Here is a 23,961-nt window from a genome sequence, read left to right as displayed (position 1 = left end):
AGGAGCTTACAGATGAGTTAGGGGTCAGTGTAAGCCAGTGGTAACAGTTTTGTGTGATAATTATAATAGAGGAATATAGTAGGTAGAATGGTGAGAGAATTTCTATGAAGGCTCCTACCTATCAGTCTGGAAATAAAAATGGAGCTCTTTGAGCAGAAAATATAAGCAGTCATTTCACATTTTTTTATGGGTATGGATTTCACTATCTGAATTTATTGATACTAATCATGAGTTATTGCCATTAGGTGAAACATTTAAAAGAATACTCTGTGGTGAGCATACTATTAAACTGTCAACTTCTAATTGAGACAACATCCTATTCATTCCTGTTTCATAGCAGTTTGACTTATGGGTGGATTAGCATACTTGAGAAATGATTGTTGAAATTTATTAAGTAGCATTTTTAGAAATTCAGACACTTAAGTCTGTTTGATACCTTTATTTAAAATGCTTTAAGTCACTGTTTAATCTTGGCCGTAATAATATCCTTTATCTTTTTTCTCAAAGTTCAAAGGTATAGGCATAGAAGATTGTTATAAAAACTGACGGGCAGATCATGGCTATTTTGGGTACTCTTTTGCCAACTATTTTTCAAAATAGTTCTTAACCCTCATTTTTGGATATCAGAGAATCTGAGAACTCTGAACCTAGGAAAAGTAATTATGTCCTCTGATTTTTGCGTACAATATGACCCAGAGGGAGAACTTTTTCTCTAGTAATAACTATACAGGAAAATATACTTTAAAGTATGAGATCCCAAATACCACACAATGGGATAAGAATCAGGTGATGTATTCTTGGTCCAATTCTGCCATTTACCATAAGGTTGGGATTATCTTCGGCATGTTCGTTAAACACTCCTTGTTATCTTATAGGGTTGTTATGAGGCTCACATGAGGTCAGGAAATACAAGTGTTCAGCTGCAAAGCATGCGTGAACTGTAGCTAGTATTATTTGAAGCCACATAGTCATTATTGGTGTTAAGCTAATACTAGTTATTTTTCCTAGCTTTTAAAAATGATATTATTTAATACATTTTTTTATTCTTAAAAATATTCAACATTTATTAGAGTAAGTCAAAGTAAAGTTTACTAGTGTTTTTGATTACTTGTTTTGACAAATCAATTCTGATACTTAAAGCTAGCAATATACAAAATTCTAAGAATATTAGGTCAACTTTGTCATGCTATTTAAAATGCTGGGTGTGTGTGTGTACACATTTGTCCTTTTGTGCTTGCGTCATTCCTCTGTTTATGAGCTTTAAATGAATATGTACTTGAAATTGTCTTTTCTTAGATGGAGATGGAGATGGAGATGGCGATGGAGACGGAGCAACTGGAAAGAAGAAGAAGAAGAAGAAGAAGAAGAGAGGACGTTAGTATCCTAATTTAATCTTACTTGACAGATTAGAAGTGGGTGTTGACCAGTAAGTTTGAAGTTGCTTAAGATCCTGGTATATGTCGGGGAAATAATTTAGGCTTAATAGAGATAGAATTTAGTGAAATGAAACTCAATAACTGTTTTGCAAGTACTTTTGTTTAACAATCTTGATGGCATTTATTTTTGGCTGTTAATTCAGCTAACGGATGTTAATAATAAGTTGGTTACATTTTCCTGCAAGTTAGGGATGAATTCCTAAAAACTTTATAATTTAAAATTTGAATAGTTCAAATAATAATTCTGTCGGGAATGACTAAAGTGCCACTATGTGGTTAGGATAAACAAAGTTTGCAGTTCGCTTGCAGCTTTGAAATTATGAGATTCTTGCTGAATATTTAATGAGGAATCTCATTATTTAAAATTTGTCCATATGGTGAAATTTTATTAATAATGTTTATATTGCACTGTTTCAGATTCACTTAAAATATGATCCTACTTGTGTTTTGTTTCTATAAATGGCATAACCAAATGTCTTCAGGGACCTGAAACTATTAGGGAGACTAAGGGGAGCCTGTATAGTATTGGGGGATAAAGGTTGGGTTGAGAATCACAAGTTCTAATCTTGAATGCCTCTTGCACTGTTGGGGACCACAGAGTGCTGGTTATGCCTTCCTTTAAAATCTTTCAGGCTAAAATTTTAGGAATCAAAATACTGGGGCTTAACTTCCATTTTTATCACCGTGTTGAAAGAAATACTTAAATTATTTATTAAGAAAGATGTTGGCTCTGTAGGCATTCCCCTGATACGTCTCCAGGTAGAGATGGATAGCTTTCTTTCTATTCAGGTATCTGTGCTTGTTAGATTCTTCTACTCATAGGATGTTAGTTCTGCCCCTAGCATAGTCTGTATTTAATGAACATAGGTTACTTGCATTACAGGAATCTCCCAGGTATTATGATGTCATATTTCTTCCATTCAAAAATTGTTAAAAGTGTGCCTGTGAGACATGGTGTTACCCAAGAATGGCTTGCGAGATACCTATTTCTTGAAATGCTCTAAAATTGATCCCTAATGAAGGTAGATAAGCAGGGAGGAATGTTAAGGAGTTGCTTTGTATTTGCTCTTGGTAGAATTCTTCCACCCTGACAGGTGTTTTAGTATGATGCCATCAGCCTTTATTATGCCACCTCTGAGGATGTTATTAAACTTACTGTTCATTATATTTCTTTATGAGCACTCTCAAGAGATACTCTTTTGTCTGGTCTTAGTATCAAGAATTGTGTTTTTGCTGAGTAGTTATTATTTTGTCTCAGAAACATCATGAACTGTGCAAATAACCTAAGTTTTGTTTGGGTTTGGTTTGGTTTGTTTGGCTACTGGTGCGTAGAGCCAAATCTGTAGTTTTGTATTAGCCTTATTTCAGGTTCTGTTTTGTTTTTTCTGTTTTTTTATTCTTGCTCTCTAATTTACTTTGAGTATGTCTCTTATTGGTGTATTTTAGATATCCTTGTAAGCTATCATAAATCACTTCTAGAATAAACTAAATAATGTATGTGGGCAGTTCACTGTCCTCATTTTCCTTATCTATAAAGTGAGAGAATTATAAATGATAATGATAACAGCAATACAGATTATTATAATTATTCATAGTTTTAGATAATTGGATATAGTACATTATAATTTTCAAAGGTTACCCAAAATTTTATCTGGCTCTTCATTTTGTAGATGAGGAAACTGAGGCTTGGCACATACAGCCATTTGTCCAAGTCACAGCTAATAAGTGGTAAAGGCTAGATTTCAACTCTTGCTGTTTTGATTACAGATTCTTTATTCTTTCTCTGATGATCTTTTTGAGTCTCTTAAGTGTTCTGTCTTAATAATTTGTGGACAATATTAAAGGCATGTTTATCAGATTTGTAGATTAGGTAATGCTGAGAGTGATAAGATAATACTTTGACAAAAATTACTATTTCAAAAGATTGGAAAAACTGAGACAATTGGCTAATATTAACAAGCTGAATAATAGACATATAAAGTTAATGCAGGGTGCTAGGGTTCTAAGGATTGGAGTGCTAATTCTTTGTGAACCAAAAAGCAAGGAGTCTTAACTTTTCAATAGCAATAGGATTTTTAGAATCAGTAGTATAGTCTTATACTAATTATACCTTTTTGGACTTTTAATGTAAGTCAATTGTAGAACCAACTTAAAAGGAACATTGACAAATTCAAGATTGCAAGTATAGGTGAAAGTGTTAAGAACCATATCTCTTCAAATGGTTTCTCATCATAGAAAGGAAGGCGTCAGAAGTGAAAAGTAAAATTTTTTAAACTATAAAGAATCAAGCAAGAATTAACAAATGAAAGTAACAGGGAAACAGATTCTATAGAAAGAGCTTTCTAACAATTACAGCTCTCCCAAAATGAATGGATTTAGTTTGGAAGATAGTGACTTCCTCCACTGTTAGGGCTCAGTGCCAAATGTCAGTGTAAAACAGGCTTCCTAGATTTGAGTGTGAAGCTAAATTAGATGACCTCTAAGATTTTTATTTTTATTTTAAATTATAACGTTCTCTCTTAGGAGGAACCTGAAACTGTTTTCCAAGTTTACTTGCCCATAAAACACTTTTAAACATTATATCAAGAGGGAAAACCAGTTGATGCTCATGATATTGAGCATTTGGATTAAAGGAGGGATCCAAAAAATGGTTTCATAGATAAATGATTTGGCTCAATAAACAGTCACTTTTACTTATACGCATCCTTTTTTCCCCCATTGCAGAACAAAAAGCAAAATATGTGTTGAAATTTTTAAGGCAAAAATCAATAACATAAGACCAGTAATAACCAAAGGGAAACCACATACTTCAGCTCTGTAGTTGGTAAATGCAGCAGGTATACATTGAAAAGCATATATTACTGCATAAATTAACTTACGCAACTTATTGACATTCCTTGGATACAGCATTCATTACTAAAAGGTAGTTCTTCATATAAAGAGAACTATACAACTAGTTCTTATAGATTTTTTAAAAACTTTAGAAGACAAATCTCTAGGTACCTTTTAAAAGCATCTTGAAACACTGGTGTCTTAAAATATAGCTTGGGAAATAATGTCTTTAAAATGTACTCATAGGTATTGTAACTTTTTGAGTATCTGTAAATTTGTATATGGCTACCTAAAGTCTTTTAGTATTGGGTATGTATACTTTTAACTTTTATATCTAATATACCATTGAAGTAAGTTTTTTACTTGTTTTATTAATACATAAAAGCTTTATATTTTTACTTTATTATTATAGGATTTCTTTCTCATTTTCTTGTTGCTTTTTTGATTTTCATTTGTGAAAGTCAGCCTCTGTATGTTATTCCTTTTCCAGTATAGTAAATGAAGACAAAAACATGAGAAATGTGCTTTCTGCCAAGGCATATACTGTTTAAATACATAATGGAGTTCTGAGGAATTGAATATTTTTATTCCCAAGCAATAGTAAATCAGAGAGGAGGGGACCAGCATGGTGTTTTTAATTGTAAGACAACAGCAAGGAGATTCCTTAAGATCAGGACATATGACAATCATTAAGAACTGAGAAAAACTGTAATTATAGCTGCTTAATTTTATTTTTAACTACAGAAGTTAATGCTTTATTTGTATCTCACAGCAAAAGTTCAAACAGACCCTCCCTCAGTTCCAATATGTGACCTGTATCCTAACGGTGTATTTCCCAAAGGACAAGAGTGTGAATACCCACCCACACAAGATGGGTAAGGATCTTAAAATAACTTCCAGTTTGACTTATTTAAGTTGTGGCTTAGCAATAAAACAGATGTGATTTTTCTTAGAACTTGCTCCTCTACCTTAATAAAAGCTTGTGAATTGGTTGCAGAGAAAATACAGTAGAAGCCCTCTTATCCAAAATGATTGGGACCAGTAGTAGTTTGATTAGTCGGGAAAAAAAAAAAAGTTTGTTAAAGTGGGGATCACAAAAAAAAATTACAAAAATCTTTAATGATAAAAGTTAACTTAAAAAAAACACTTGTTTTTCATCATTCTTGATATTTGAGCATGGATTTGCATTGGATTCCACTTTTTGTCTCATAAGCTGTATCCGTAATATGTTGTTCAAGAATCTAATCCATTTTGAGTTTCTGTGAAAAGTAAGAAGTGATCTGAGGGCTGGTGACTGTATCTTTACTTTTTTTTTTCCTGAAACCATTTACAGTTCTTATCTTTACTTGATTTGACAGAAGTATTTTTTGATGATTGCCTTTGTTGAGATTTTTCTGAGTAGTCAATTTAGTTTTCATAGAAATCATTATTTATGTAATATATAATTAAATTATGTAATTATAGTAATAAGTACAGATGACTCACACAGGCTTGAGAACAAACCACCTGATTTTTTAGAAGTGTTCTAAACGGATACATTTCAGCTGGTCAGCAGACACTCATAGTGGCTTTATGCAGACTGGTTTAGAGCATGGAAGCTGGGACTAAACTATCTGCTTTTGAATTCCAGCTTTAGCACTTATTGGCTTTGTGACTTTGGCAAGTAATTTATCATGTCTGGTTTTATTTCCTCATCCATAAAAGGAGCACTTCATAAGGTTGTTGTGAGAAATAATAATGTACGTAAAGCACTTAGAAGAGTAGCAGACACATAGTAAGCAGTAAGTAGGTGTTAGCTGCTGCTGTTCAGAGTAGGAGGAGCCTGTTACCCACTAATAATTCAGGACACAGTGGGCATTGGTCAGTATGTTTTACATAGGGGATCAAGAGCCTTAAATGAGTGGTTGCAATGGTTGGTTAAGAAAGCTTCTACTGTAGCATTGTTTCATTTAACTGTAAAAGCATTGTTTTTCTTTAAAATTAGAAAAGAACATGATATTATTATATTTTTTACCCCAGTCTTACAGAATAAGACTGTAAAGTTGTGGAATTTTATGGTATGGGTGTGTGTTCTTAAAATTGAATTCATCAGTCAATATCCCTAGAAGCTTCTGGTTTTACAGTGTCACAGACATGTAATTTTACATTAATTTCATAAATTTTCATAGTACATATGATGAGATCACATTTATTTTTAAATATAATTTTTTTTTTTTTTGCTTGTTCCCTCTTCCTTCCCTTCCAGACCCATGTAAGCACCTAGCAGGTAGCTTTCCATATTTTTCTATGCTCATATACGTGTAAACTATGTCTGTTTATGTAAGAAGAGTGTTTTGGTCATTGTTTGTTTTACAAAAATGAAATCATAGGCACAGTTTCCTCCACCTTGCTTTTTTCATTTAGTACTACCTCTTGGAAGTCCTTCCAAGTCAGTCAGAATAGCTCTGTAATTCTTTTGAATGGCCTTATAATAGCCCATGATATGAATATACCATTCTTGATTCCACCATTTTCTAATAGATGAGCATTTACTTTGTCTCCAATATTTTTTGCCATTATAAACCATTCTGCAGTAAATATCTCTCTCAAATATATATACATATATATATATATATATGTATATATATGTATACTTTTGAGTGTGTGTGTGTGTACCTCTTATGTGCTGGCACTTTTATTATGTGACAGTTTTCCAGGAATATGATTGCCGAATCAAAGAATATTTAATACTTTAGTTTATGCTGGCTTTGTTCTTTTGCGCTTCCAGAAGCTTTACTTAATTATATACAGTATATGTTTATATTTTGTACTTCTGGGTTCCTAGCAGTCTCTTAGTTTTTCTCAAACTCTTTATTTTGTGTTTTATTACATTTTTAATTGGTCTGGAATTTTTCATGTAAGGTTGGGAGCACTAATTTTATTTTCTTCCAAATGGATAGCCAGTTATGCTGGAGCTGTTTATTAAATAATTCGTCCTACTGAACTGAATGACCACCTTGCCATATACAATATTCTCATATAATGGTACTATATATTTTCCATCCATGATTGGGAATCTGCGCATGCAGAGGGTCGAGTTAAGTTATATACGGATTTTTCGACTATGCGGGTGGGTGTTCAAGGGTCAACTGTATATTCTCATATAGTGGAACCAGTTTTTTTGTTATTTATTTTGTTCCTTTGATTTGTCTATTTCTATGCTAATACAATTTTGATTTGATATCAGAAACTATATTTTGATAATTTGATAAGGCAATCTTTCTCCTCTGCCACATAAAAACCAACCAGTTTTTTTATACTCTTTCTTAGCTCTTTTTCAGTCATATAGTCATAACACACATACCCACAGAGAAATGTGCTTGTTAGAATTCTGATCAGAATTGTTATATATATGTATTTGTTTTTTTTAAAAAATGACAGTTGTGTCATATTGTCTTATCTAGTATCATGATATATTTTCCCCACTTTGATTTTTTTAAGGTAGGTCCTGTCCCTTTCTTGTTAAATTTATTTTTATGTGTTTTATGATACTGTTGTTGATGCAAACAAGATATTTTTATTTGTTTCCATTTCTGTATGCTTATTGCTGAAGTGTAGGAAAGCCATTGGTTTCCTATATTTGTTAACAGATTGTTAATATTTTTAATGCTGTGAATATGGTGGAATGGTGGAACACTTAAAGTAATGTTTTATAAAAGAAAAAATATTGAGATTTCATCAATCTTAAAAACTCCTTTTTCCTTTTTACTATCATTTTCTATTGCAAATTAAACATTGTATTGGTAGAATAACTTCTGTTTTTGAAACAGTAGTGGAAGATGTTAATTATACATTATAATATCTCTTGGGATAATACTTTTCTTAAAAATTGAAAGCAATGCTGTGTTCTATCCTGGAGAAATAACAGAAGAAATTACGATATTGTTATGTTTGCTTTTTAATAAATCTCAATATTTTTTGACATTCATAAAACTAGTTTTGACTATTTGCAAATAGATCAGAATAGTCTTACAGATTTGGTAAAATATTAAATATAGTTCTGTATCTTGCCCTTAATGTTTTTCTTAATAAACTTATTTAAAATTTCATGAATTATCACAAAGCACTCTTACCTATGTAACTACCACCCAGGTTGAATATATTATTTTAACTTTTTATTTTGAAATAATTCCATTCTTAATAGAAATAGTTCCATACTCTGGGAAAAGTACAAAGAACTCCTGCATACCTTTAACTCAGATTCTCTTTAACATTTTGTCACTTTTGTTCTCTCAATGGAATGTGACAATTATACATATTATGTGTGATATACAAATAGCATTCTATTTTCTCCTTGGAAGATAGAAAGAAGTCAAATGTTATATTGGTGAATCTGTGTATATACTATTTTTTTCTGAACTATTTGAGAGTAGGTTATGCATTTTTGCATGGAATACTAGATAAGTAGATACTGTGTCCTTTTTAGGGTTGTCACATCTGGAGGCACACGATGTCAATTTTTATCACTTGGATAAGGTATTATCCAGTTTCTCTATAGTGTATCAATACAATTTTTTCCTCTTATACTTACTAATTTGTGGAAGATTACTTTGTGAATATATAAATACCTCATTCCTTATGCACGTCCTCCTTGCATGTAGCATCCATAGGTAATCTTTGTCTGAATCAGTTTTTACTATGATGGTTGTTACCATTTTTTCTAAATTACGTTTTGTGTGCATTTCCTGTGTTATTAAAATTTTTTGAAACAAATTTTTAATGGCTATAATGCTATTCTATTTCTGTTATCTAGCATAACTTTATTAGCTATTTCCCTATTTTTGAACATTTATGCTGCTTTCAGTTTTTCATCATTAGAAAAAAAATCTGTGATGAACATCATAGTATATTAATTGAATCTGATTTTTCTCTTATTGTGGATCTCTAGAAGTAGAATGAAGAATTATTTTGAAGTTCTTAATATCTATTTCTAAATTTAGTAGAAATTTTTTGGGGAAAAAATGTTTACACAGAATACATCATACATATTCACTATAGAACAGTTAGCAAATACAGATAAGCAAAAATAAAAAAAACAAAAGTCTCCTTAATTCTGCCCATGAATTAAAACCACTGTGAACATTCTGGTATTTCTTCCTTTGAAGTCTCTATATAAATGTCTGTTATAAATACCTGGGAATGTTTTTCATGATAGAACTATACTGCAAAGAGCACTGCTTTTAAAATTTGTTTTCATGTTAGTGAAACCCCCTGTACTTCGAATGGCTGAATAATTTTGCACATCTGTGTGCATGCCATAATTTATTTGTCTAGTCCTCTCTTATTGGACATAGTTTATTTCTAGTTGTTTTATTGTAAACGATGTTAGGATAAGTATCTTCATGTTGTTTTCAACTTTTGTAGTGAATTCCAAACAAAAAGATTTAAAGATAGTGAACTCACTGCCTGGATTAAACAGTTCTTAACATTTTACCATATGTGCTTTATCTGAGTATATGTATGTGGCTTTTTTCTTATTGTTTTTTGTTTCTTTCTTTTTTTTGGTCTGGGCCATGTAAAATAAGTGTAATTTATTTTGAGTCCTCATTTCTAAAAACTTCAAGTATCTCCTAAGAATTCAACATTCTCCAAATTATCACATCTAAGTAAATTGACAGTAATTTCCCGGTGTCGTATAAATAACTAATTCATATTTAGAATTTTTTTCCCCGTTGTCCCTGAAACATCTTTTTAGCTATTTTTTTCCCTCTAAACCAGGATCCAGTCAAGGTTCATACCTTGCATATGGTTAAAATCCCCACCTTCTTTTCCATTGCACTGACTTTGAAGAGACCAGGTAATTTTAAAAATGTCATATTCTGGAATTTTTCCAGTTGTTTCCTTGTGGTGTCATTAAACCTTTTTCTCTATTTCTGTGTTTTCTGTAAACTGGAACTAGTTGTAAAGGCTTAGATTAGATTTAGATTAAATATTTTTGACAAGGATATATCATAAGTGATATGTAATTCATATATCATAAGTCTGTTGCATCGTATGTAATTTCAGGTTGTTCTATCAGTTTTACTGTATTTGATCACTTGGTTAATGTGACAGCCAGCTATATTTCTTAAAGGTACTTTTTTTTTTTTTGCAGTTCCCATGTAATCTGTGGGGTACTTTGGTACATTGGAATATCCTTGTCTTCAACAACCTTTCACTTAATTATTTTAATATCCATTGATGATGCTTTATCAGTTATTTTATTGGAGACTGCACTGTGGTGAATTTCTAATTTTATCATTCCTTCTTCATTTATTAGCTGATATTCTATAGAAGAATTTTCTTACCTCGGGAGCAACTCTAGTTCTTATAGGCAGAGTTGAAATGTTCTTTATTTTTCTCTTTAAGTTTTAGTTTTCAGAGGAAGGAATTGGTGTCATATCTGCAAGCATTCTTAATTATTTCTGGGCTAAAGACGTGTACTTTAAAATAGTGTTTGAACATGGTATGTAGTGGTTTTTGTTTTGTTTTGTCATACCGTGCTTTAAAAACACAATTATCTTTTAAGTTATCCATGCAATAAATTTAGAAATGTTTAGGACTGTTTGAAATTAATAATCAGATACATTTGTATCTGTTGATTTTACTTATATTTTTTTGCTCTTAATATATTCCACTGGTAATAATGATTAAATATTAAAAAGACTCAGAAATATCAAAGAGGTGTGAAGAATTTACATATTCTCTAAACACTTCTTATAAAAATTCTCTTCCAAGCAGTTGTTTTGATAGCTTTGTTTTACAGACATTTTAAAATGCTTCACATAGGCAAACATTTCTAATCTGCTTTTGTCGGTTGGATGAATTGGATGAATTACTTGCCCTTTAGAATAATTGTTAATGAGTTCAGAATTTGTTTTCATTTTATTAATTTCTATAGTTTTGTTAGGTAGACTAAACATCAAAAGATCAAACTTAAGAAAAGGGAGAGACCCCATAATATTTTTTGTCTTTCATTTAGGCCTGGAATTACAGACTCTGGCAGTAGGTTTCTTGAATATTACTAACGACTTTTAGTTTGAACTCAAGACTTAGCAAAAAAGTGTCTTTAACGCAATTTCTGATTGATGGTTCTTTACCAACAATGCAGAACATTTCATAATCTTTTGAAGAATCCACTGTTTCTAAGAATCAGCCATGTAACCTTCAGAAGTGTAAGATACTCATGTGATATCTGTTGGTTCCAGTACTGGAGATCTCTATTGTATTATGTTCTAATTCTAAACTACAGTCAAAAACATTGAAATTTAATTATACCGTGTATCCCTGAAAATAAGACCTAGCCGGACAATCAGCTCTAATGTGTCTTTTGGAGCAAAAATTAATATAAGACCCGGTCTTATTTTATTATAATTAATATAAGACCCGGTCTTATATAATATATATAATAATATATATAATAATATATAAGACCGGGTCTCGTATTAATTTTTGCTCCAAAAGACACATTAGAGCTGATTGTCTGGCTAGGTTTTATTTTCAGGGAAACATGGTACTTGAAGTGGATTTGAAGAATCTGAGGGTTGGATTGAGAAGTAATGGGAATTGACAATGACCACTTCCACTTTCACAGTCCTACATGCATAATATCCACCAGTTCCCTGTGGACAGTCTTTCGTCTTACCACTGTAGAGTAAATATTTGCTGATATTTTTACATTTCACAAAATTTTTGGCTTCTGAGGCAGGGTTGCTTCAACCTTTACTACCAGGTATGGCTGTGGTATGTGTGCCAGAATTATGGCCCATGTAAAACATGAAGAATTGTGATGTATTTTGTTTAAAAATTGATCTGAGAGTATAGCCAGTACTCTTATGCCTGAAAATAATTTAGTCTTAGAACATTTGGGTTCTTGGTTCCCAGGAAAGATTTTTGGGTTCGTGGAAGAAAGGATTGGAGTTACAGCTAGAGGTCAAGAGATTGTGACTTGTCTGTCACAGCCGAGTGAGCAACTACCGTATTTTGCCATGCATAATGTGCACCCACATTTTTGGCCCAAACTTTCAGGGGAAAAATCTTTTGTTTTAATTCAAATTTTTATTTGTTTACATTTAGGTATTTGGGTGGGTTTTTTTTTTTTGTATTATAAAAGAATTTTAGCATTTTTTTAAACAGATTATGATACAAGAAATTTTATGTAACAATCATAACAAAACACAAGGACAGATACAAGGTACAAGAAATTTTATGTACCAGTAACAAATTTACGATACTTATGCATCATAGAAGGCCGAGAACTCTTCTTCATTGCAAATTTGTCGTAAGATCAACAAAACCAATTATCGTATTTCAGGGTATTATTTTGCATATGATATCGTTATTGATTTCTAGAGTTACACTTTTAACTCATAAGCCTAAATAAAAGAATTAAAAACATTTATATATATATATATATATATATGCACACACACACACACACACATATATATATACATACACACACACAGAATTAGACTACCCATGTATAATGCAAATCCTTATTTTTCCCTCACAAATTTGGGCAAAAAAGTGCATTATACACGACAAAATACCGTAAGTGTATTGCAGATGAAAAATAAGGATGAGCCACATCTTGAATATACTTTTTAAGTATCTTTTTTAAAAGGTTTTATTGGGGAAGAGGAACAGGACTTTATTGGGAAACTGTGTATTTCCAGGACTTTTTATTGGGGAACAGTAGTGTGTTTTTCCCAGGACTCATCAGCTCCATCCAAGTCAAGTTGTCCTTTCAATCTTAGTTGTGGAGGGCACAGCCCAGATCCAGGTCCAGTCGCAGTTATTTGTTGCAGGGGGTGCAGCCCACCATCCCTTGCATGAGTCGAACAGGCAACCTTGTGGTTGAGAGCCCACACTCCAACCAGCTGAGCCATCTGGCCACCCGGGAGCTCAGCAGCAGCTCATTGACTGCATTCTTGTTGCAGAGAGCGCAGCTCGCTGGCCCACGTGGGAATCGAACCAGCAGCCCTGTTGCCCAGAGCCTGTGCTCTAACCAACTGAGCCACCAGTCCGCCACCTTTTTAAGTATCTTATCCTATTCTAGCCTGAGGGTGTTCTTTTCAATACTTTGATTAAAAGTTGCCTCTTGAGTTTTCACTATTCCTGTAAAAGTAATTCACATGCATTTAGGTAGTTACGAAGTTTAAAATACCTTAAACTGATACTGTAATATTTCAGTTAACTGATAAAATCAGTAGATAGATCCAAAATACATTTCCTCGCAGAAAACAAGCCAGAGAAGCCTTTGTAAAGCTTTTTAAGTACACTAAGTTCACATAGGACAGCTTCTTTGGGTCTTTGTAGCAAATTGGAGGTGCTAGATGTTGGCACACAGGTAGCTGCTGTACAGCAAAGTAACTGTAATGAACTTAATAGTGGCATGCAGAAAAACTCAGAAAGCATTTTGATGTCTTAACATAGGGGCCTATAGTTTAGAACAGTTGGGTGAACTGTCTATAATGGGCCATATAGTAAATATTTCAAGCTTTGAGTATTATTCAGTTCTGTCCTTATAGCAAGAAAGTAGCTATAGACAGTATGTAAATGAGCTGGCATTACTGTTACAGTAAAATTTTATTTACAAAACAGGTGCCAGGCTGCATTCACCTGCAGGCCATAGTTTGCCAGCCACTAGTTCTAAGGCAGTAGGAGTAATTCCTTGAAGGCATTACTTTCATACTAAGTATAATTTATATACCTCAGTGATCACTGAATTGTGAACTGTATATTCAGTATTTATTAAGAATGTGTGAAAGCTTTTAACTTCTAAAAAAATTGTCATTTGAATACAGTTACTGTTTTGAAAATACTCTGTTTACGGAGAACCAGTAGATCTCCTCATTCCCAGATACTGACAGTAAAAATCTGTTTCTCCTGGCAGTTTTAAAATGTGAACCATGTCCTGCAAGGAAGATTACCTTTAATATATATGTACAATTAGAAAAATCCGGCAAAAGTCATAACATTTTATGCTTTGAGGAAGGTATATGTAGATTTCCAGGTAAAGTCTTTGGATTAGTATCTGCCCTATTGGTGAAGTTAAATGCTAATTTTTGGTGTGTTCTTTTGAAGTCTCTTAATGGATATACATTACCTTGAGTGGAAGGGTGACTTATTTCTTACACCTACTGATTTCTAGGACTCTTTTCTAACTTTTCTGGTTCTCTCCTTTCGTTATTCTCTGTGGCAGGATATTAGTCCCTCTGACTGAATGGAATTTCACTTGAGGATATTTTCCCCTAAGATTCTTAGAAAAGGTTTAATTTTATTTAACTTGATTGCAGGTATGTGGCTACTTGTATTTCAGAAGTTTTGCTGACATTTAGTGAAAGAAACTAAATATATAATAGTTTTATCTCAATTTTATTAGTATATTTTTATCTCTCAGTTTTTATGCTTATTATGCTGTTTCTTAAATGACTAATATTATGCTATGCATACTGTAAAGGCGAACAGCTGCTTGGAGAACTACAAGCGAAGAAAAGAAAGCATTAGATCAAGCTAGTGAAGAGATTTGGAATGATTTTCGAGAAGCTGCGGAAGCACATCGACAAGTTAGAAAATATGTTATGAGCTGGATCAAGCCTGGGATGACAATGATAGAAATCTGGTAAAAGGAATATGTTTTTGTAAGAACATGATAAAAAACAAAATCTCTTTTTTTAAGAGCTGATTTTTCAATTGTAATGTTTGGCTTTCATTTCTACTTTGCTGAAACTTTAAATGAAGCTTCTAGAAATGTCTTCTAAATTCTTGTAATATTGATGTAACAAGAAAACCATAAGAGGACATTTGTACTTCAGCCACCCTATTTTGTACTCGTACACTCATGTGCAAACGTACACATCATTGATTCTTATTTTCTGTCTAGAAATCTAATACTTTGCTATCTAGCAATTCATACTGAATTAAAATTCTTGGACACAAAACATTTATAATGCAATGAAGAAACTAATGAAAGTAATTATTTCTCCAGTTTTCCTCTTGAGAAATAATTAGCTGTAAAAGGCAACCTAATTCTCTGATTCAGACAATTTTCAAAATATGTACCATTGAGCGAATAAAGGTAATCAGCATTTAAATTTGTCTCAGTCAAGAATGTTACTTCCTAGGAAACTAATTTAAAAATGGATTGTGTCATTTTGTTTCTCCAGCTTTCTAGTGGAATTAAATTCTTTATCTTTTAGAGATGAGCTTCTATTTTCATAGCTTCAGAGAACAGTTATTTAGTCACATTCAGAAAGTGCTCAGATCAATCCCAGAAAGTAATTTAAGTTTTAGTTAACTTGCTGAATATTAAGAGTTGTATGTTATGCAAGGTTGTACCTTATATGAAATATAAAAGTAAACAAATTTCCTTATTATTTTTTAGTGAAAAGTTGGAAGACTGTTCACGAAAGCTAATAAAAGAGAATGGATTAAATGCAGGATTGGCATTTCCTACTGGGTGTTCTCTCAATAACTGTGCTGCCCATTATACTCCCAATGCTGGTGACACAACAGTATTACAATATGATGATATCTGTAAGATAGACTTTGGAACACATATAAGTGGTGAGTTCGTTGAAATTTTCACCCCACTCTCTCCCTAAAAGACTAGTCTTGTCTCTGTTGGATGGGGCTATAGATAACTGAAATCCCAAAATCTGTTGATGCCTCACTTTTCACGAGAGTGAGGCAGATTTTGCGATTTACTTTAAATCATCCTACTAAATGGAGTGTAATGAAACCTGAAATGTAATTGAGGTTTACCCTTTATATCAAGGCATGAAAAATAGTCCTACATTTCTTCAGGTCATAGTTTCAGACATTTATTCATATAATAGCAAGTGTTGACTTAGAACCTTTAAGTTTACCAACCTTTTATATACTTGTTAACTTTTCTAAATCCCTCCCTCCAGCCTTATTTTATAAGTACTTTTTTAATCTCACTTAACAGGTGAGAAAGCAAAGCTTAAATACTTACCTGCGGTTTTACTAAATTAGAGAAGCTGGACTGATGGCTAACATCTTGTAGACCTACGCATTTTCTCTGCCTGCATTGCTATTTCTTAGTTCCCTAGGATTTTCTCACTTTGATTTGTTTCTGTTTATATTTTTGCGCAACTGTCTGAGTACTGAATTGGTGCTGTCTTGAAGTAATATATACTAACCCTGGAATTAATCTTTTCATTCCAAAACCTTTATATGTAACTTATTTATACTTTCCCTCCCTTTGATTATGAATGTTATATGGGTACTTGTAGTTCTGCTTTCATTTGAGCTCATCATTTTATTTTCCTGTTAACTAGCAAGGATAATCAATAGAATAGATGCTATAAAGTAGATAAATTGACTAGCTGATAAGTAAGCTTAAAGAAGAATTTTCTCTTTCAGGTAGGATTATTGACTGTGCTTTTACTGTCACTTTTAATCCCAAATATGATACATTATTAAAAGCTGTAAAAGATGCCACTAACACTGGAATAAAGGTATGTGAACTGTAAGCACCATTTCATTCAACATATTTGGTGCACATTATAGCCTGTTTAATGTTTCGGGGCTATGTAAGACTGGTCCACTGCCCTTAGGGTTTTAAGTGGGTAATTATTTAATTATATTAATGTTCCAAAGGTTTTTATAGAGGAAGTTATGTGCCAGGCAGTTTTTCTGATTGTTCTTATTTTAAAATATTAAGAAGTTAAGTTGCTGTAAAATTCTACGCTTTGAATAACAAAGTATACATTACTCTGTCTTAAGTGTGCTGGAATTGATGTCCGTCTCTGTGATGTTGGTGAGGCCATCCAAGAAGTTATGGAATCCTATGAGGTTGAAATAGATGGGAAGACATACCAAGGTGTGTTGTTTAAAAAAATGTATTTTATTTGAAATGCATGTGACCTTTGCAGAATTAATTTTTAAAAATAGTGTTGAGGACTTCTTTGGGTTAGCTTCTTCATCTTTATATCTTGGGACTATAAAGAGGGGAAATGAGGAAAGGACCTGCTCATGGTAAGAACGTGTGGTCGCTAGCCGGGAACTATCTACGAGCCCCTCTGGTAACTGATAAGAAGACATCTGGGGATTTATTCCAGGGTGGCCAAAACACACACTGGGTTTTCTGAGACTAGTCTAAGCAAGGCTCAGAGAGATGCCAGAGGCCCTTTCCATTGATGACTCCCACAAATTTTTTTTTTTAATTCAAAATTGAATTCAAAATTTAGAGGTCAGTTGCAGTGGTACCTTGGTTTTCGAACATAATCCACAAGTTTTGAAACGTTTAAAAACAGCCGACAGCCGTTCAAAAACGGCCTCAGGATCTTGCACTCAGCGGAAGCCGCGTGACATGTTCGACTTCTGAGTCGTGTTCGAAAACCGAAGCATTTACTTCCGGGTTTACAGCATTCATAAACCAAAATGTTCGTCAGTGGAGACGTTTGAAAACCGAGGTACCACTGTAATTCCTTGTGTGTCCTTCCTTTAAACTGTATTCCCTTTGCCTCCTAGTCTTTCCCAGCCGCTGCCGTAGGTACACAGTCCCAGAGTCACCTGTGCGCTCTGGTACTCTTCATCAGCCGAGTCTTGCTCCGACTCCCAGTACCTATCTGACCCCTCTTCAGGCACCATCCTTCCTAGTCTGATGGACTTGTTGCTCTCTGTAACCCCTGTTCAAATAACTTACAAAATATTTCCTGCATTTCCTTTAACCAAATCCCATCTCTCCTTTATAGTCCTTTGAGTGGCAATTGTCATGCTTCCTTGCCCTTGAGGAAATTCACATCACTCAGCATTCTTTGCATTACGCTGTTGATACTTACAAACTATTGTATTTCCCCCAACTGCAAAAGTGATTCTTCCTCTGAGACCTGACAGTACCTGTCCTTTTTGCTCTCATGCAGTTTTCTAATCCTATGAACATTCGTACAAATCAAAAAAGTCTTAAGGCTTCTCACACTTGGATGGGAGGGGTTACGGGATAATGAAGAAAACATGCTTTGGGGTCTGGCAGGTCTATGTTTGATCTTAGATAAATCCTCTAACCTCTAAGAACCCAAGGCTCTTTGACTGAAATAGGATCAATGATATCATGGGTTTTTTTGTTTTGTTTAGAAGTGTAAATTTTATGAAAGTGCCTGACATTTATAAATGTTCAACATATTTTTGTCATTTCCCATCCCAATGGTTATTCAAGTCCCTCTCAAATCATCTTCCCTTCTATTTTCTCCTAATTCAACTTTGGTTGGCTTGCCTTTTAAGATATATTAGGTGACAGTTCAGTCACCACATAATAATCTCAGCCTGCAATATTGTAATCCTTACTATCTGCCACTAAGTCAGTATAACATTTGAGGTTCTAGTCTTTTGGCACCCCTTTTTTGATAACAGTTATTGTACTGATCAGGGCTTTTAGTTGAAGGTGACAGAATTCACTTTTACTAGTTTAAGCAGAAAGGATATAGACAAATCATGACATTGGGAAGATGCGGAAATGGATGATGGGTAGGCTGAACTTGAAAATGGAGGATGGGTAGTGCAGAAGCGATTCCCAAAAACCACAGAACAGAACTGGGCCATCAAGGGAGGGATTTTATTTACCTTGAGCAGGAAGATATAGAATTGCAAAGTTACCTTTACAGCTATTGGTCCCAGAATAATTAGCCTGTTGCTCAAATCTGTAGAATATAAAAACGGATACCCCTTTGCCCTGCTTTTTCTGTGTAACTTGGTTATATGTTAGCTTTTATTTATTTATTTATTTATTTAAATGTATTTTTTGTTTAAAAATCTTTTTTTAAGAAAAAAAATTTTTTTTAATGAAATGTGGTTTTTCATTGGCCTGTGGGCTCAGTTTGCCAAGTCTTAGAGAAATAGTAACACTAGCTGAATTTTAAATAAATTTAGCTTATCATTTATATAAGAAGGATTTTTTTTTAACTTTTATTTATTTTAAATGTGTTTTACCAGGACCCTTCAGCTCCAAGTCAAGTAGTTGTTTCAGTCTAGTTGTGTTGTGTAGGGTGCAGCTCACTATGGCGCATGTGGGGATCGAACCGATAATCTTCTTGTTAAGAGCACCGAGCTCTAACCAATTGAGCAGCTGGCCACCCCGAAGGAAGATTTTTTTGAAGAGACAGTTGAAAGTTTTATTTTTCTGTACCACCCCCTGAATTTGTAACATACTTGTCATTGTTTCATTTTTTACAGATTTGAAAAAACCTTGCTACATAATTCTGCCCTAGAAGAAAGGTAGCTTGTAGGGAGGATTCTAGCACTATAGGACTAGTTTTTTTAAAACCTTTTTTAAACATTGTGGAATACAGTAAACACTGAAAATACAACATAAGACTTCAACCACACAATTATAAAAGCTATGTAACCTCACCCGTCGAGAAATAGAATATTGCCAACATTCCAGAAGCCCCCATCCTATAAGCCCTTCCCAATTACAGCAGCCTTCCTCTATTAAATCACTATCTCGAGTACTAAAGTATTTGCATTTGCTTTTCTTCATGCCTTTTACCATCCAGTTATCTATTTCTAAACAGTAATACAGTTATGCTTAATTTTGAACTATATATATGTATTCCATATATATAGAATTGCACAGTATGTGTGTAATTGTGCTGCCTTTTGCTCATTTGTTCTTTAGGTTTTATTTCAGTTCAGTGTATCTTTAGCTTTTTGTTTTTATTGTTGAGTAGTGTTCCATTATATGAATATATAATTTGTTTCTTGTATCATTGATCTCACGACCTTAGGATTGTTTAGATTTTCTTTTTTAACATTTGAAATGTTGATGTAATAAAATTAAGATTTGAGTATCCTATCATTTTGATACAGAATCCTCATTTTTGCATTACCTTTTAGTTCATAACCATAAAAATACATAATGTTCATGTCTGTAATCATTAAGTACATGGCATTTCGACTTTTTATTAATTAACAATACCTCCTTAGATTACCCTCGTGGTGTCCTCATTACATAGTTTATTCTTTTTCCACCATCTCCCCTTACTCCCTTCTAGTTTTAATCAGTAACGTTGTAATAAACATCTTTTTATACTAGTTTTCCAGTTTTGTATTTTAACTAACTTAATGTGAGGTCATTTAGTAGAGCCATATCTTTTTTTTTAAATAAATGGGTGAACTCTGTACCTAACGGCCAAGAGATCTGTTTGTGCTTCTAGAGACCCTGAATAACTTCTGTTTTTTTTCTATATATCATGCTAGTGAAACCAATCCGTAATCTAAATGGACATTCAATTGGGCCATATAGAATACATGCTGGGAAAACAGTGCCCATTGTAAAAGGAGGAGAGGCAACAAGAATGGAGGTGTGTATGCCATTAGTACTGCTCTTTGTGAAGCATTTTGATGATTTTTTCCAAACTAAAGTTAGTGAGGGTTGAATACATAGTATGTCGAGCAAAATGAACTTGCCATCCATACTCACCTTGACAGGAATTGGGCCATGTGAGTGCAAATTGTGTCTAGCGAGATCAGGACTCAATCAACTGTGGAAGTTGGGTATGTCAAGTTTATTCAACCCTTAGTGAATATTTATTGAGTATCTTGCAGGTGTTAATCTCTTGAGTAGGCACTGAGGAAGTAGTAGTGGACAAAATAAAATTCCCTGCCCATGTTAAAGCCTACATTCTAATAGGAGGACACAGACTAAAAAGTGCTAGAGATAAAGCAGGGAAAGGGGGGTAAGGACTGCCGGGATATTTCATGTTGTTTCTTATATGAAGTAGGGAGTACCTCAGCCTGAAGTTAAAATAATGATAATTTGGTTAGTTCTGAATGTTTCTTATCTATCCTTGACCCTAACGTATTTTTTAGGAAGGAGAAGTATATGCCATTGAAACCTTCGGTAGCACAGGGAAAGGCGTTGTTCATGATGATATGGAATGTTCACATTACATGAAAAATTTTGATGTTGGACATGTGCCAATAAGGTGAGAGACTCTCATTTTTATATGACTAGTGAGTTACTCTTCCCAGTTAACAGTATTTTCAAGATGTGACAGATATTCACAGTGGTAAAGACAGTTTTATTGCCTTACAATAAGTTCCGTGGATTTGTATAATACAGCAAAGAAACTGGCCTGTTAGTAATTTTAATTGAGATGAAAATGATATAGGCAAGTATTTTCTTTAGGTCCAGTTTCTAATAATCGTAATAATTTCAGAGATTATCATTTTGCTGGCATTTCTAGATTTTTGTTCTTAACTATTTACCTACTTAAAAAAAAATCTTTTTGGGTAAGTGGTTAGGATAGATTTATAGCTACTTTATGTGCAGGTATTTCAGCTTAAGGAACAAAAGAGGAAATTCCCACCATAATATTGTTGATGAGTCTGTACTGGGAATTTCACACATGCATAGACACATAAACAAACATAAGATAGCCTTCAGCTGGCTTCCTATTCAGCTGCCATCTATGATTAGGTATGGGCTATTATACATCCTGGCTTTTGAATGTTGAAAGAGGCAACCAAAAGTTTTTTGAACTTTAATTACTAAGTAAAGCCACAGCTACAGTTTTCCTTAATGGGGGAAATGAATTTTGGTCATTTTTTAGCCAAGTATTAATGTTGTATTTTTTCCTCTTAGGCTTCCAAGAACAAAACACTTGTTAAATGTCATCAATGAAAACTTTGGCACCCTTGCCTTCTGCCGCAGATGGTTGGATCGCTTGGGAGAAAGTAAATACTTGATGGCTCTGAAGAATTTGTGTGACTTGGGCATTGTAGATCCATACCCACCATTATGTGACATTAAGGGATCATATACAGCGCAGTTTGAACATACCATACTGTTGCGTCCAACATGTAAAGAAGTTGTCAGCAGAGGAGATGACTATTAAACTTAGTCCAAAGCCACCGCAACATCTTTTATTTTCTAAGCTTTGTTGGAATACATTATACCAGAAAAATTTGCAACATGTTGTCTGTTTAACAGTGGACCTATGTAATGCTTTTATCCATGTTTAAAAAGGAAGGAATTTGATCAAAAGCAAGCCATGTAATGTAATTAACCAAGGAAAAAGCTTTCAGGACTTCCAAATGTTAACTGTTTTTCTCCTGTCTAGAAAATGCTATAACGTTGAGATTAGTTAGGAATGACATACACGTTTTGTTTTGAACACCTAAGAGATGCTTTTCAGGTATTTATATTGCCATATTCTTAATTGACTGCTTTGAATGACTACATCCAATTCTGCACCTATACCTTTGCTTTTTAACCTTCCTGGAATCCATTTTCTAAAAAATAAAGACATTTTCAGATCTGAGAGCTACATTTTAATGTCTGTGGTTATAATTTTACACAGGAAATAGCTAAACTTAATGTAGGGAAATGTAGAACCTTTCATCTGGATTGTAGACCGCTACACTGAAACTTTTCTTCTGACAGTGGCTAAAACAAGCTCTATACATGCATCAAGTGGGAGAAGCTTCATACATTTACAGCTTTAGGAATATTTTGCCTTTCTTTTTAGGACCGTATTAGTCCTTGTCTTTTTTTGTCCGTGACATTGGAAAGATCTATGAAACACAACTTAGTAGGAACATTATACCAACCTGAAACTTTAGTAAAATCTCAACATTTAGATCCTTTGTCCAGTGGTGTACATTTATCAGGAATGTATTCAGCTTGCTCAGTAAACCAAAAGGACATTTAAAACCACAAAAAGAAACAGGAAAACTTCCCACGATTAGGTCTTATTCTAGTGAGAAAAGTTAAATTGAATTATTAGACTTTTTCATTAGTGAACCAAATTCTTTAGCAGTCTGCCCCTTGACTGGCTTGAATTTATAACATGAGTGGTATTTCAGGAAGTGAGGTTACAGTGACTCATTACAGCAGCTAAGTGCATAAGTTGAATGTAACATGCAGACTGATTGAACTGAGCCCCACTACCAATTCTTGAACTGCTTGAATTCTATGTAAATGATTTGTTGAGAATGTTCCAACATAATTTCAAACCTGTTATGTACCCAGGTAAAGCCTTAATTTGTATGCTTTAGCACAATAAGATTTGTTGCCTCTGGGATGCTGATTTGTATTTTGTTTAATGTTTTTCTCTTAGGAAGAGAAACCTGACTTCTGTATTTAGATCGTTTATTATACATTAAAAAGTTGCTTTCAGCGTTAGAGCTATAAATGAATGTTATCTTGTGGGGTAAACAATCCAGTTTAGCTATATGAGCCATGTTTATTACGGTGCTAATGTTCAGTAGCTACCTTTGAATAAGTTCTCCATTTTCTGTGATGTGCGAGTGGCAGAGCTCACCAATTCATGCCTTGGACGCGTTACAGGGCTTGGGCCCTCCAGCTTACTCTTTTGGGGTTTTGGGTCTGTATCATTTTGATGTGCTTTGGTGGGAGGTATAAAGTATCTTGACTTGCAAGCCCAAGAATTTTAGAATTGCCCTGAGTGAAGAATTTTGGAGCTCTGTAAGACCTTTTAGCAGTAGTGTTCTCACACCAATTACGAGCTCCAAGCTCCCTTTCCAAGTAACTGTTGGGAGCAATGACATCCATCACCGCATGCCCCTGGAATGGCTGGAAGGGATATGATCTTGTAAATAGGAAAGCTGTCACTTAAGAAAAAAATTGTATCGTTTTACCTACTAGCCATGTATCTCTCATTTTGTCATGTTTTTAATGATG

The 23,961-nt window shown here is 33.7% G+C and overlaps 1 protein-coding gene across 2 annotated transcripts in view; it reads left to right on the top strand.

The window, feature by feature from the left end:
• Positions 1 to 22,579, top strand: part of METAP2 (methionyl aminopeptidase 2) — a 29,612-nt gene extending 7,033 nt beyond the window's left edge. For both annotated transcript variants that reach the window (XM_033116744.1, XM_033116743.1), the window contains exons 3-11: positions 1,297 to 1,374; positions 5,041 to 5,143; positions 14,752 to 14,913; positions 15,676 to 15,857; positions 16,680 to 16,774; positions 17,043 to 17,139; positions 20,514 to 20,617; positions 21,126 to 21,241; positions 21,901 to 22,579. In XM_033116744.1, the coding sequence (XP_032972635.1) occupies positions 1,297 to 1,374; positions 5,041 to 5,143; positions 14,752 to 14,913; positions 15,676 to 15,857; positions 16,680 to 16,774; positions 17,043 to 17,139; positions 20,514 to 20,617; positions 21,126 to 21,241; positions 21,901 to 22,153 (1,190 nt within the window). In that variant the 3' untranslated portion in view covers positions 22,154 to 22,579. The remainder of the gene's footprint in view (positions 1 to 1,296; positions 1,375 to 5,040; positions 5,144 to 14,751; positions 14,914 to 15,675; positions 15,858 to 16,679; positions 16,775 to 17,042; positions 17,140 to 20,513; positions 20,618 to 21,125; positions 21,242 to 21,900) is intronic.
• Positions 22,580 to 23,961: the final 1,382 nt, after the last annotated feature.

The sequence above is a fragment of the Rhinolophus ferrumequinum genome, chromosome 10 (genome assembly GCF_004115265.2).
Source record: "Rhinolophus ferrumequinum isolate MPI-CBG mRhiFer1 chromosome 10, mRhiFer1_v1.p, whole genome shotgun sequence".
NCBI lineage: Eukaryota > Metazoa > Chordata > Mammalia > Chiroptera > Rhinolophidae > Rhinolophus > Rhinolophus ferrumequinum.
This window is presented reverse-complemented; position numbering and strand designations above follow the sequence as displayed.